Below are 12,942 nucleotides of genomic sequence, written 5' to 3'. Positions count from 1 at the left end.
GAAACAGAAAGAACCTTTATAATCAATTCAAACCAGTCAAATAAAAAGAGTCGGTGACTCACAGTGTTTTCCCAAATCTGACATGACGGTGAATCTCTTCTTCCACTCGGAGTCTGGAAACCTCCTTCCTCTGCATGTCGAAGGAGCCTTTAGCCTGACGTACCTGCATTAGTCTGAAGCAACATTTTGAGGAGAACTTGACAGACAGTGATGAAGTGAGATGAAGAACAGTAGGGCGAATGTGTCGTCTTACTTGTTGAGGATGCAGTGACCGTGCGCTGGACGTGTGAGCAGAGCCGTTCCACATAAAACTGATGAGATCTGTTGTGTTTGGCACTCAGACCCTTCCTTCCCCAGCTGACGTTTGTCTCATGGATGTTAGTGTGTCTCAGCTTAAAAACAATTCAAATGCAAGATTTAATGAATCCTTTCAACAATACTCAATGCGCACTGAGATTTACATAAGGCCGAACGATTATGCAGTACAACCATGATATTATCTCTGAGAGGATAATGTCATTTATTCCTGAGATGCAAAGCTGAATTCTCATTCTAATAGGCTGGTTTGGTGCTCAAGACACATTTATTATAATCAATGCTGAAAACTCTTTCTGCCTAATATTTTTGTAGAAACTGTGATAATTATTCTTTGATGAATAGGAAAATCAAAAACAGCATTTACTGTATTTGAAATAGAGTTTTTCTAACACTATAAAAGCATTTCATTTAATTGTTCATAATATTGTTTATACAATATATATATAATGCATTTAGCATCATTTTGATCCGTTACCTCATCTTTGATTAATAGAAGTATTCAATGATTTAAGATTTAGATTAAATGTTATTTAGATATTTGAACAGTACCGTGGTTAGCTAGAGATATCTAGAAAAAGAGATTCCGACCTTGAGGTGAATGTTGCGTATAAAGCGCTGCTGAGCTTGATGCAACGTTTGATTGATTTCAGATCTTCCTTTGTGCAAGTCTATAAACTGTGGTGCGTATTCATTTTTCAGATTGTACAGCAGGTCAGTGATGATCCTCTTATAGCAGTGACTGTACTCCTCTGGAGGCTGCTTTCCTCCAAGACCCTGTTCCACTTCCCAGTCCAACACTAAAACATACACATTTGGGCTTTGTGATTTAACAAGGCGTCCAAGTAAGTCAAGTGCTCATATATTCTACGTCTGTGATTGACACAAGCTTCTTTGCGACTGAAAAACCCATGCCTGTTTTAAGCAGATGGCAGGTGGCTTCTTCTCCGATGGCCTCGGGGCCAGATCTCCACAGGACGTTCCACAGCTTCACACAGGAAGAGCGCCACGCCTTCCTTCCCAGTTTCCTGCGATGCCCATCCCGACTGAGGTAGTCAGGGTGATGTGTGCTAATACGAAACAAACAAAAAAAGCCTCTGAATGAAAAACAAAAGACACTTAATTTCTTGCAATATTGCCAAATTGTTTGCACAGGCACTGGACAACGACGATGAAAATGTGTTGTTTACTTTTCGACACACCGTTTTTCCTCTTTAATACTGTAAAGCTGCGTTGACAAAATCTGTATGAAGCTCTTTATAAATTAGTGCTGTGTTGTATTACAAATAATCACATTCAAAATAACAAGTTTTGTTTACATAATATGTGTGTGTGTCCTGGGTATATTTATTATACACATACATGTATGTGTATATTTAAGAAAAATGTTACTTTATATATTAAATATATTACAAATTACAAAATTTCTTTAAATATACAGTAAATATATATGTATGTAAAAATACATGTAAAAATATATGTATATATATATATATATATATATATATATATATATATATATATATATATATATATATATATATATATATATATATATATATATATATATATATATATATATACACAGAACACACACTTTTGTTATGTAAACAAAAACTGAAAACTATCTTATTTTATGTTTTACAGAAGAATGTAGGTTATACAGAAATGACATGAGATCAATATTTGCGTGAACCATTTCTTTAAGAAGCCAAAGGAACGCGTTCCAGCTAGACTCCAAATCTAACGACTCTAAAACCTAACAGCTGCAACCATTCAAGTTGTATTGTGTCTGCCATGGAAATCACTACATCTACTCTGCCATGGAGACCGAACAAAGAGAGCTGAATATGAAAAGCTCAGTAACAATGGCATCAATTATCTATTATTTTCAACTCGTCTAACAAGTAGTTGACGGATACTGATACGCTCGGTAGCTTGTGCCGTTCACATTCAGTTTTACTGTTTTGCTTAGACGCAGTCCTCCTATCCCTCACAGCCTAGCTTTCATTCGCGTCAAAACTTAAACGTGGCACTTTCCTCAGTAGGGTGTATTCTGAAAGTAGAAAGTTTTAAAAAATGCTTTTTAAATGATATGCATATTTACGTTAGTGTGCACTTACCTAACCGTAAGTAAACGGTAAACGGCGGGAATTGTGTTTTTATCCAGCTTATACCATGTCTGCAAGAGAGTCAAGTCCTGGTCGTAGTCCATCCAGCTCCTGGCCAGCTGTATCTCGTCTCCTTCTGACGTGGAAGTGCTGGAGATGGAGTTCTCGCTCAAGGCGGCAGAGCTTTGCGAAGGCTCCTTCTCCAGGGTAAAACTCCCGCTGTCGCCGGTGTCAATACTGAGCTGGGACTCGTCTGCCATGTCTGACTGCCTCCTGGACAGCTTCTTCTTGCTTCTCTCCACAAATTTTAAAATAGCTTCAAAATCTGCTTGGGCAACGGTATTCGGCAGTGACCGTATCTCGTGCTTTTGTCCGGTGAACACCTAGGGAAAAGTGGCTTAAATATTGATAAAAACACTAAAATCTTTTGCTCACGAGTAAACAGACTGTGCGCAATTAAACCTACAATAAAAGTTGGCCCCTCAGTCTCCTGACAACATCTAAGTGTCTCGATGTGCATCTCTGCCAAATCGTGACTGTCCGAAACAGGATCTCCGGCTCCTGAACGCAGGTCTATCATCCTGAAATCATATCCTCTCTGCTTGCAGTGTAGATACAGCCGGGGATACACACTCTCCATCAGTGCACTGCGCTCTGGGACTGTATCTACACACACAACATAGGTCATGTACAGCTCAATTTAAAATTTGATATATGTTTGTAAGATTTTATTCTTTTTAATGTGTTATTACACCAGGAAACATTAAATTCATCAAAAGTGACAGAAATGTATTATTTGTAGACGATGTGACTAAAGGCTCAAAATTCATTCATCACAGGAATAAATTAACTTTTAAAATTCAAACAGCTATTTTATATAGTAATGATATTTCCCAATATTAAAAACAATGAAAAATTGGTCGAGCATAAATGCCTTTAAAAACATTTACTTTGAAAAAAATGAAAAGAAAATGAAACTTTTGAATGATGTGTGTGTGTGTGTGTGTGTGTGTGTGTGTGTGTGTGTGTGTGTGTGTGTGTGTGTGTGTGTGTGTGTGTGTGTTGTGTGTGTGTGTGTGTTTGTGTGTGGTGTGTGTGTGTGTGTGTGTGTGTGTGTGTGTGTGTGTGTGTGTGTGTGTGTGTGTGTGTGTGTGTGTGTTTGTGTGTGTGTGTGTGTGTGTGTGTGTGTTTGTGTGTATGTGTGTTGTGTGTGTGTGTGTGTGTGTGTGTGTGTGTGTGTGTGTGTGTGTGTGTGTGTGTGTGTGTGTGTGTGTGTGTGTGTGTGTGTGTGTGTGTGTGTGTGTGTGTGTGTGTGTGTGTGTTGTGTGTGTGTGTGTGTGTGTGTGTGTGTGTGTGTGTGTGTGTGTGTGTGTGTGTGTGTTTGTGTGTATGTGTGTGTTGGTGTTGCTGAGAGAACCTATATCCACCTTACCTTTATATCCACCACACAGATAGATCATGAATCTCCTATGTTTAAAATGTAATGATGAAATATTATCATCATGTAGGGTGTTTGGAGTAGAATGATGCTGCGGTTTTGGATCTCTTGCATCTGATCTTTGTTTGTAATCGACATCTGCAGCTTTAAACGGTCCCTCAGACAGAGAGCCCTGGCCCTCCGGGGCCTCGTCCGTACATGAAGATGCATTTTGAACATTTACTGTTGCTTCTTTTTTTTCCTTGTAGTGTTCTTTTTCTTCCTTCACTTTTTCGTCTAGTGGCACAAGGCTCTGCAGGAGGTCAGGAGGACCGTTTGACGAAACCTGGTCCTTTAACACCAAAGAGGAGTTCATTAATGTATGAGGAATCACATCATGACTGCGTAAGAAATGCTTAAAACATTGAACATGTCATCATTCTAACCTTGAACGCAGTAGTTTTTGTTTGCTGAAACACAGCAGCTTCTTTCTCCTCAAGAGACAAATTCTGAGTGGTTCTCTTCAAATGACGCTGATGCAAATGATACTGGAACAGAGGAAAAGTAGCAAAATATTGGAGCTTTGGAGCTTTATCAAATTTAGATGATTCTTTCAAAAGATAATTAATTTGCTTTCTGACCATTTTGGGTATTTTTTATATTTTAATTTTAGTTTATCTATCTATCTATCTATCTATCTATCTATCTATCTATCTATCTATCTCTATCTATCTATCTATCTATCTATCTTTTAACTTTTTATTATTTAGTTTATCAAAACTTATAGTTTATGTATATCAATATTTGTTTTATTTACTAATTAGCTCTTTCTATAATTGCAATTAATAATTTTTCTTTATTTTAATACTTTACTGAGATTTATTTTCAGTCTTTATTTCATTACTTTTTACAAATGCAACAATTAAAGTGCTATAAACATGATTTAAGCCTAAATAAGCAATAAGTTATCATTATTTATTCCTTTAATTATAACTGCAATTTATTATTTTTCTTTGTTTTATTCTTTTCTATTTCAAAAATATTTTAATAGTGCATACATGCATTTTCTATTGCATTTATTTTAATATTTGTTTTATTTATTTATTAATACAAACATTTATTAGATATCATTATTATATGATTTCATTGTTTATTCTTTATTTTATTACTTTATCCAATATATATCCTATAAAGAGCAATAAGCATTATGTAAACCTGATAATCCTAAGCATTTTAAGACAATATCTTGGGAACACATAGTCAGAACCCAAGATTAGGTTAAAATAGATTCTGAAACATGAATTAATTTTCCAAACTTACTTTAAGGTGAGCAGCGATTTCCAGCTCTGTTTCCACACTCACTCTAGATAAAGGAACGCTCTGGTGGCCTAAAATGTTTTTCTATCACATAATTAAGGAAATCACACAATTTTAAGCACACACATCTTACAACATACAAATATGAGATCAGCTTGAACTGAACGAAATGTGAAATCTGTCATTCCACACCTTCTTCCTGACGGCTCTGTCCGGGGGCCCGTGGTCCCTCAGGCCCTGAGAGAAGAAGAAGAGCTCCTGGAGCCTTTGGGCCGTGGCTTGGCCTCTGGTACGGTGATCCTGAACAAGTCATGCATCTTAAATGAGGGAGCAACAAAGTATGGCACACAAACAGCTCAAATGATTGAGCTTCCCCAAGTAACACAATGAGCATAATTAGCGACACTAAATTAACAGATTGTGTTACGGCCGATGCAAAGTCTTCCACCGCTAAAGAAAGAAACTGTCACGACCCTAGGCTTGTTAATTAAAAAAGCACAGACATTAATCAATGAAAATGCTCACCAGTAGGCCTGCTGCTGACTTTGCGGGAATCCCATTAGAAATGGGAGGGAGGCTGACAGCTTCATTCTCCTGTTCAATTGTAACACGTGCTTATCAAATGCGAATATATACGATTATGAGAGCTGACTTTGTCTATTTATTTAAATAATTGCACTTTTTAATCAAAGGGTTAGCCAGCATGCACATAAATAATCCATTTTAAATTTACACAGACGCAATCTGTATTGTTTTCTGTGTTGATGAAATAAAATACGCTTTATAATGATAAAATATATTCAACTGAACACGCAGTCTTACCGATTTCTGCTTGTTTCTTTTCGGTACAAGTCCATTTTTGTAATATTTCCACATGACACAAGAGTCCTGACAGCAGGTTTCAAACCCTGGGGAAGACTGCTAATAAGTTGCATCCATGTTGCAGTGTTTAATGTGTCTTCTTTAAAGTCCGCTCATAAGGGATATCAATCCTGAATCCACTATCGCCTGAGGAGTTGTGAGCTCATTGAGCTGTATTATTCAGTGACTCTCAGCCACCGCTAGATGGCGTCCTGTGTGTGTTATCATCACCCGCTGCCATGGGAACCAATGGCAACTCAAACTGCTGTCAAAATTGTTTTCTATCTTTTCCTTTCAGAACTTGACTTTCTATATTTTTATCTTCATGTATTTTATTTTTCTAAACATTTTTATTTTAAGTAAGTTTTTTTTTTATTTATTTAGTCTATATTGTAATCATTTTATATAATTGCAGTATTCTTTATATTTGTATTTCATTCAACTTTATCTTTCATATTTTTCTTATTTTATATTTCTAAAATATTTGTACTTTTCTTCTTTATCTTTATACATCCAGCATACGTTATATAATTCTGTCATATCTTTATTCATACATTTTATTTTCTGTTATAGGTTATGTTAATATTTTGTGTGTGTGTAATTTCATTTATTATTAATAGTAACTTATCTCATTTTTAATATACATAAAAATGTATACATTTACTTTCTTCAAATATAATTCATATATATACACTTCATATTTCTACTATATATTTTAAAATACGTTTTATATTTCACTTTCTACTTGTTCTGTTTATTCTTTAATTAGAATTATGTATTTCTTTATTTCATTTTTTGTCTATTTCTTATTTCATTCTTGATTCGGTAATTGTTTTGAACACTATGGTCTGGTTTCACAGGCGGGGGTTAGATTAAGCCAGGACTGCACTTTAGTTAAATCTAAATGTTTAAGCAGGCTATTTTTAAAAATTGATAGAAATCGACGCCATTGCGCGCTGGCTTATTTTCAGACATGTCGGTGCGATTTGCTTTTAGTTAGGACTGCTCAAACATGCATTTTAGCCTGGGGCTAGTTTTCAAACTGGGCATTTATTGTCAATTCCATTTAGTTTATTTTCTCTCTTTCTGTGCTGTACTCAATATCCCATAATGCTTTGCGGGTTTGTTATTGTGTCGCGCGAACATGGCAGCGCTGTCAGGCAGCTCCTCCGAGTGCTGCACACTCAAAAAGACCCTAAACAGGTTGATATCAAACACGTCCTCCTCCCCGAGAGCGCGAACCCGCTCGGAGCCGCTGTACGTGATCTCTCTGGAGCGCTACGGTAGAGACGCGGACTTCGCGCTCCGTTTCCCGGACAGCATTTCCATGTCAGAGAGTCTGTTCGACGCCACTATCACGGACGGAGACTGTAAGGTCCGCGTATCCCTGGACCCCGTCGTGAACAGACTCATCAGCGCCAACACGCTCCACTGCGGCTCCGTCATACGGCACGTGGAGCTCAGCCGCGGGGAAGACGGCGCGTCTTTTCACGTGTGCAGCCTGGAGGTGGACCGACTCTCCGGTGGCGACGCCGCGCTGAGGGCGCTCTCTTCCGTCAACGTGAGGGCCATCCCGTGGATGGGAGCAAAGCCGAGCGCGGGTCCGCTCAGAGCGCGCAGAAGTTCCTATCTGCCGCTGTGGAATAATCAGGACTTCTGTGGAGAGGCGTGGCGGGACACGGCTCCCTCTGAACCCGACGCGGAGGACTCCGAAGAGGAGATAGAGGGTGTGTAAGATGAGGCAGCGTTTAAGGGAGTCACTCACTTATAAGCACACAACGTGGGGCCCATAGCTTCTCTACAATAAGACAATATATATATATATATATATATATATATATATATATATATATATATATATATATATATATATATATATATATAAGAAATTGAACATATGATTGAAAAACTGAACATGTGACCCTGGAGCACAAAACCTGTCATAAAGGTTTTATTTTTATTGAGAAATACATGATCATTACTTAAAATTCGAATTATTTTTGGCCTAAAAGTAAAACTATTTTGAATGAATGACAATGAATAATATTGGCTATTGCTAATTGCTGGTTTTGTGGTCCAGGGTCACATATTTGAATATTTTAAACAGGTTTTAAATATTTTCAACTGAATATTTTAAACAGAATAAGTGTAGATAAGTGGCGTAAAAAAAAACACTCATTGTGCAAACCGACCATCAGACATAAGGTGATAATTTACTCTGATGTAAATAAAAAATAATAATAATTCAGTGATGATTTACTCAACCCCAACTTGCATGGCTTGCTTTTTTTGTCTGTGCGTGCCTGTGATTCGTTCACGCTTTGTTTCTGATGCCAGATATTGGGTCCACGGTTTCCGTCGCAGAAGTACGCAGACATTACTTGAGTGGATCTCGGCGATACCGGGGCGCTCTGTGTGTTCGGATCCTTCACAAATCCAGGCTGATGTATTACGGGAGAGCAGATCAGAAATGTGAATGTCCTTATAAGGTCCGAGACAAAGACATCCGCTTCGCTACAGATATGTTAACAGTAGGAATTTGGTCACATATAATAAAATAAATGTTGTTTTAACACTTTTTGGAAGGATTTTTTTTTGATTGAGAAGATTTTGTTGGTTGATATTTGACAGTTATTGATTAATATTGTGGCCGCTTCAACTCTTCAGCTTTAACTGTTTATCTCATCTGAATGTCAGTCTAAAATATTAAATTTTATTTATGGATCACAAGATTGGTGTGCATTTGTTTGCCTCAGGCAGAGCTGCAGGTCGGTGACGGCTCATCCAGCGCTTGTGTTGTGCTGTGGAACACAGTCTGCCTGGAATGGTACAGAATCCTTCATCCGGGTCAAGTTGTAAGATTATGTCGCTACCGAGTCAAAGAGAGTTACAGCAGCCGCACGGGACAGGATTCAGAGCCACACATTGGTAGGAAGAACAATAAACTCGTCTAATATATGAATTACGACACACTACCATTCACAAGTTTTGTGTCGGCCAGTTAAAGTTTTTGGTTTTTAAACAAAATAATGTTTTATTTAATTTTATGCTCCCGTTGATGCTACATTTATATGCTCAAAAATACAGTTAAATAGTAATATTGTTAAAGTTTTACAGTTTAAATTAACAGTTTTATATATATTCAAATGTAATTTATTAAATTTTTCGTTAATGTTTCAAAAAAGTCTTTTAAAAAACTTTACTGACCCCAATCTTTTGAATGGGAGTATATAAAATAGAGCTCACAAACAATTAATCGCATCCAAAATAATTTTTGTTGACCTAATATGTATGCATTATGTATAATTAAAAACAAATGTATATATTTAAGAATAATATGTTTTTATATATTAAATAAATTTATAGTATATAGTATATAAATGTATATGCATGTAAATATTCTTAAAATATATACTTTATGTATGTGTTTTTTTAATGTAATAAATACAGTAAAGTGGATCAAAACCAAAACGTGTTCTTGTCTTTGGACAACATTGATGAATTTTTTTTGACCCATTTCAAATGTTGACTACTGTATACTTGGTGCACATACATATGTGAACAAAAACTTTTATTTTGGATGCGATGAATCATTTGATAGCAGTAGATACAGATGTTTGTTTTCTTTCTTTGTACCTTCTGTTCATCCTTCAGAGATAAGTCTTAACTCCAGGAACCCCACTGCTCAAATAACTATCATCCCCAAGAACCAGATTTCTCCAGACTGGATTTTACCAGACCTGCCTCACTCCTTCATCTCTGGGTATGTGGACAAAATCAGAATCCCAGTATCATCGACTTGAATTGAAAAAGCAAAGAAATGTACTAAGTGATTGTGCTTTACAGGCAGGAGCTTCCAAGTTCTCCACAAGGCCACATCTGTGACGTCATTGGAGTTGCCATCTTTGTGGGTCGTCCGGAACGTGTCAGGAGGAAAGGTGAGTTGTTCGGTATGCACAGAAAGATGCTCAGTATGTATCTTTAGCCAAAAGACCGAAAACCTTTCCCCTTATAGACGGGCAAAGGTCGGAAATTGAGGAGTATCGTTGGCTTCAACTGGCAGACAGAACATCAAACAAGCCAATCATGATCAAACTTTTCTCCACGTCGCAGCCTGATATTCAAAGCCGCATCTATCCAAGTAAGTAGTTTTTTTTCCACTTTCTCTGTATCATTATTATAGACAAACTATCAAATTTGATTATTTCTTTCTGTTCAGTGGCGCTGCTTGTCTGCACTAGACTAAAGCTGATCAGGAGCGCAGTTGATAGAGCTACAACTTTTGAATATCTTACCAATTCATCGCTGACCCAGGTTTACTGCACAGGTAAAAAAAAAAAAAAACCCACACAATTCAACACATTTAACTAGATGTGTGTAATATACACTTGACCGAAGCTATAACTTTTATTCAGCTAGGAAGCGTTTAAATTGTTTAAAAAGTGACAGTAAAGACATTTCTGATGGAAAAAATATTAAACAAACCAGTTTTATGCCAAAATGGTAATAAGAAATGTTTATTGAGGTGCAATTTAACATATTAGAATGATTTTCAAATGATCATGTGACACTACTGGAGTAAATATGCTGAGAATTCGGCTTTGATCACAGGAATACATTTTATTTTAAAATATTATAAAATAGAAAACAAGTATTTTCAGTTGTATTCATATTTTACTACATTACTGCTTATACTGTGCTTATACTGTACTTTTGATCAAATAAATACAGCCTTAGCTTAAAAAAAAAAAAAAAAATCTGTATTTAAGAAAATTAATTCTTTTCAAACAAAAAACAGGCACAGGGTCTCACCCCGTGATGCCATACAGAGGGATTCGGCCCGTTCGGCAGTTTCTCCACTGGCTGAAGCAGGTGGATGAGAGCAGTCTGCTAGAAAGAGCTGTGATCGGAGGATATTTCAGCTACCCACCGCTTCCTGTTTCATTACATAACTTCATGGAAAACAGACAAGGTGAAAAGCAGAAAACAATTTGAGAATGTTTTCAAGTTTTGCCTGTGTTTATCTAAAGAAAAAAATAATAAATATATATATGAATGATATGAATGGACTAAGCATGGACTGTATTGTTTAGTGTGATGAAATTATTTCGGTAGTCAGATATGTTGCTGTACCGTTTCAGCTCTTGATGCAACTCTTCCTGTGACTCATTTTAGTGTGTACTTGCAGGAGAAGCTGGTCTCATCAGTGGAGGAGAGATGAAGTTAGAATGTGAGAAGTTAAATTATAGAGAGAAACGGCGGTTTGCTATTCAGTGTGTCATTACTGCAGCCTGCTACCATCATAGAGAGGTACATACAGTGCACAGACAAACAACAACATAATAAATGACCCCAAACTGAACGCTAGTGTGATTCTTTTTGCTACATCTCTATTTTATTTCCTTCTATAGGACAGTGGGCGAACACAGTATTCAGATCTTCCATCAGCTCCACTCAGTCCTAGAGTACGACGGCAAAGAGAGGGGTGTGTGTTATAAGTATGGATAAATTTGTCCAAAAATAATCAAACAATGTCTTGTAACCTGCAACAAAAGTGTAAATGAGATTGGATAACTACCGTGGAGCTTGTTTCACTTCAGTCACTGAGTCACTGAGCAGCTAAAGCCCTCCTTTTCATTTTCTGAGGAGGAGGAGATGATCTTTATTACATTTTTGTTTTCGTCCTTCAAGTTCATTTATAACTGTTTTTAACACAGGTCTGAGCCTCACAGGACACCTGTTAAGCGGAAACTTTTCAGCAGTACTACTCCTAGGAAGAGGTAAAAATGATTGGTTTCTGCCCGAAAGAGAAAGAAGTGCTGTTATTGAGTGGAAAATAATAATAATACTCTCTTTAGGCTGGCTCTGCCTCTGCAACCTCTGGCAACGGAGGATGATGCGGAAAGAGGTAAGTGCCATAAAAATCAGGCATAAACAATCAATATTGCCAAAACGTCAAAAGCTAATTTGATGTGAATGTCCAGAGAAAGATTATTGCATCCCTGTGCCCTTCAGATTTTTCCCTGTTCGATGGCGCCATGGAGTTTCTAGTCGGAGAACAGGAAGATGACAGTAATGATGAAGATGAAGACGAAGAATTCTTGACGCCGCCCACTAGTCCCATGACCTCCCGCGTAGGGCTGACACGTGTTGCCATTGAAACATTGCCGCGGGTCTTTTGTTATGAGCGGCGACACGTCCAGGCTGTTGCCGTGGGGCTGCAGGTTAACAACTTTCACAAGCTCCTCCCACAGAGAGAGCTGGAGTCATTTAGCCCGCCTCCTGCTACACTGGCTACTTCACTCTGACAATGAGAGGTGCGCATTTAAAACTCACACATGGATTTTTTTTGTGTGTGTGTGTGTGTGTGTGTGTAAAGTCAGAGTGTTATTCGCAGTGTGATCAAATATTTTTTTATGTCTCTATTCTAGCTCTATCAGACGGAGTGATGCTTGATGTTCTTTTTCTGCCTGCTTCCCCGGGAAACTTGCACTGGATGCCCCTCCTCCTTTCACACAATAACTCCTGGGAGTCTATTCTATCACACGGAGGCTTTTCACCACATACCCTGCCCCCAAGCCCTGGTAAATAAATATGGCAAATGTGCTTTATTCATAACGACCTTCAGTGCATTGACATAAATTAGAGCTGGAGTTTTATTCTGCAAGCGTGTTTAAATTAAGCCTATGGTAATGCTACTTTTATGTGAGAATTACTACCACTAAAACTTTATTTCCTATATTTTCTATATTTTCTCTTTCTTCTCCAGCTGACTTGATCGCAACTGCAAACCAGTTGACCAATCAAAGACTGATGTGTGTGTTGGATGCATGTGCATTAGGAGGAGAGAAGATGGAGCTGGTACTAAATCGTGCATTTCCCTTACGATGACAGAGACCTTTTGAGGATTGAAGGACACAC

At 37.5% G+C, this 12,942-nt stretch overlaps 2 protein-coding genes across 3 annotated transcripts; one reads left to right on the top strand and one right to left on the bottom strand.

Annotated features, from left to right (window-relative positions):
- Nucleotides 1-260: 260 nt before the first annotated feature.
- Nucleotides 261-6,362, bottom strand: LOC122348220. Of its 2 annotated transcripts, XM_043243512.1 has the most exons (10): nucleotides 5,983-6,362; nucleotides 5,686-5,754; nucleotides 5,353-5,460; nucleotides 5,164-5,244; nucleotides 4,290-4,391; nucleotides 3,859-4,195; nucleotides 2,893-3,092; nucleotides 2,439-2,809; nucleotides 907-1,385; nucleotides 261-392 (listed from the first exon to the last, which is right to left on the bottom strand). In XM_043243512.1, exons 1-9 carry the CDS (start codon nucleotides 6,034-6,036, stop codon nucleotides 1,166-1,168), a joined length of 1,542 nt encoding a protein of 513 aa, XP_043099447.1. In that variant the 5' UTR covers nucleotides 6,037-6,362; the 3' UTR covers nucleotides 261-392; nucleotides 907-1,165. The 2 variants fall into 2 exon arrangements, with proteins under 2 accessions (XP_043099447.1, XP_043099448.1); XM_043243513.1 differs by lacking the exon at nucleotides 5,686-5,754.
- A 464-nt stretch (nucleotides 6,363-6,826) lies between these two features.
- On the top strand, nucleotides 6,827-12,932 carry si:ch73-71d17.2 (RPA-related protein RADX). The gene is given in 16 exon segments (XM_043245371.1): nucleotides 6,827-7,748; nucleotides 8,359-8,510; nucleotides 8,778-8,949; nucleotides 9,676-9,784; nucleotides 9,868-9,959; nucleotides 10,037-10,162; nucleotides 10,241-10,348; nucleotides 10,820-10,993; nucleotides 11,210-11,331; nucleotides 11,433-11,506; nucleotides 11,739-11,801; nucleotides 11,880-11,929; nucleotides 12,037-12,291; nucleotides 12,294-12,338; nucleotides 12,453-12,605; nucleotides 12,791-12,932. Coding segments are annotated over 16 exon segments (2,400 nt in total). The 5' UTR covers nucleotides 6,827-7,165; the 3' UTR covers nucleotides 12,913-12,932.
- The last annotated feature ends 10 nt before the right edge of the window (nucleotides 12,933-12,942 follow it).

The sequence above is a fragment of the Puntigrus tetrazona genome, chromosome 7 (genome assembly GCF_018831695.1).
Source record: "Puntigrus tetrazona isolate hp1 chromosome 7, ASM1883169v1, whole genome shotgun sequence".
Classification (NCBI taxonomy): domain Eukaryota; kingdom Metazoa; phylum Chordata; class Actinopteri; order Cypriniformes; family Cyprinidae; genus Puntigrus; species Puntigrus tetrazona.
The sequence above is the reverse complement of the archived record's forward strand: the minus strand, read 5'-3'. Positions and strand labels throughout refer to the sequence as shown.

What these genes read in the sequence shown, in the direction of transcription:
- LOC122348220 (XM_043243512.1), bottom strand. Translation starts at nt 6,036, where the DNA reads ATGTGGAAATATTACAAAAATGGACTTGTACCGAAAAGAAACAAGCAG. An exon ending in AGTCAGCAGCAGGCCTACTG is followed by an intron (nt 5,461 to 5,685) that starts GTGAGCATTTTC and finishes TGACTTGTTCAG; the next exon opens with GATCACCGTACCAGAGGCCA. An exon ending in AAATCGCTGCTCACCTTAAA is followed by an intron (nt 4,392 to 5,163) that starts GTAAGTTTGGAA and finishes CCTCTGTTCCAG; the next exon opens with TATCATTTGCATCAGCGTCA.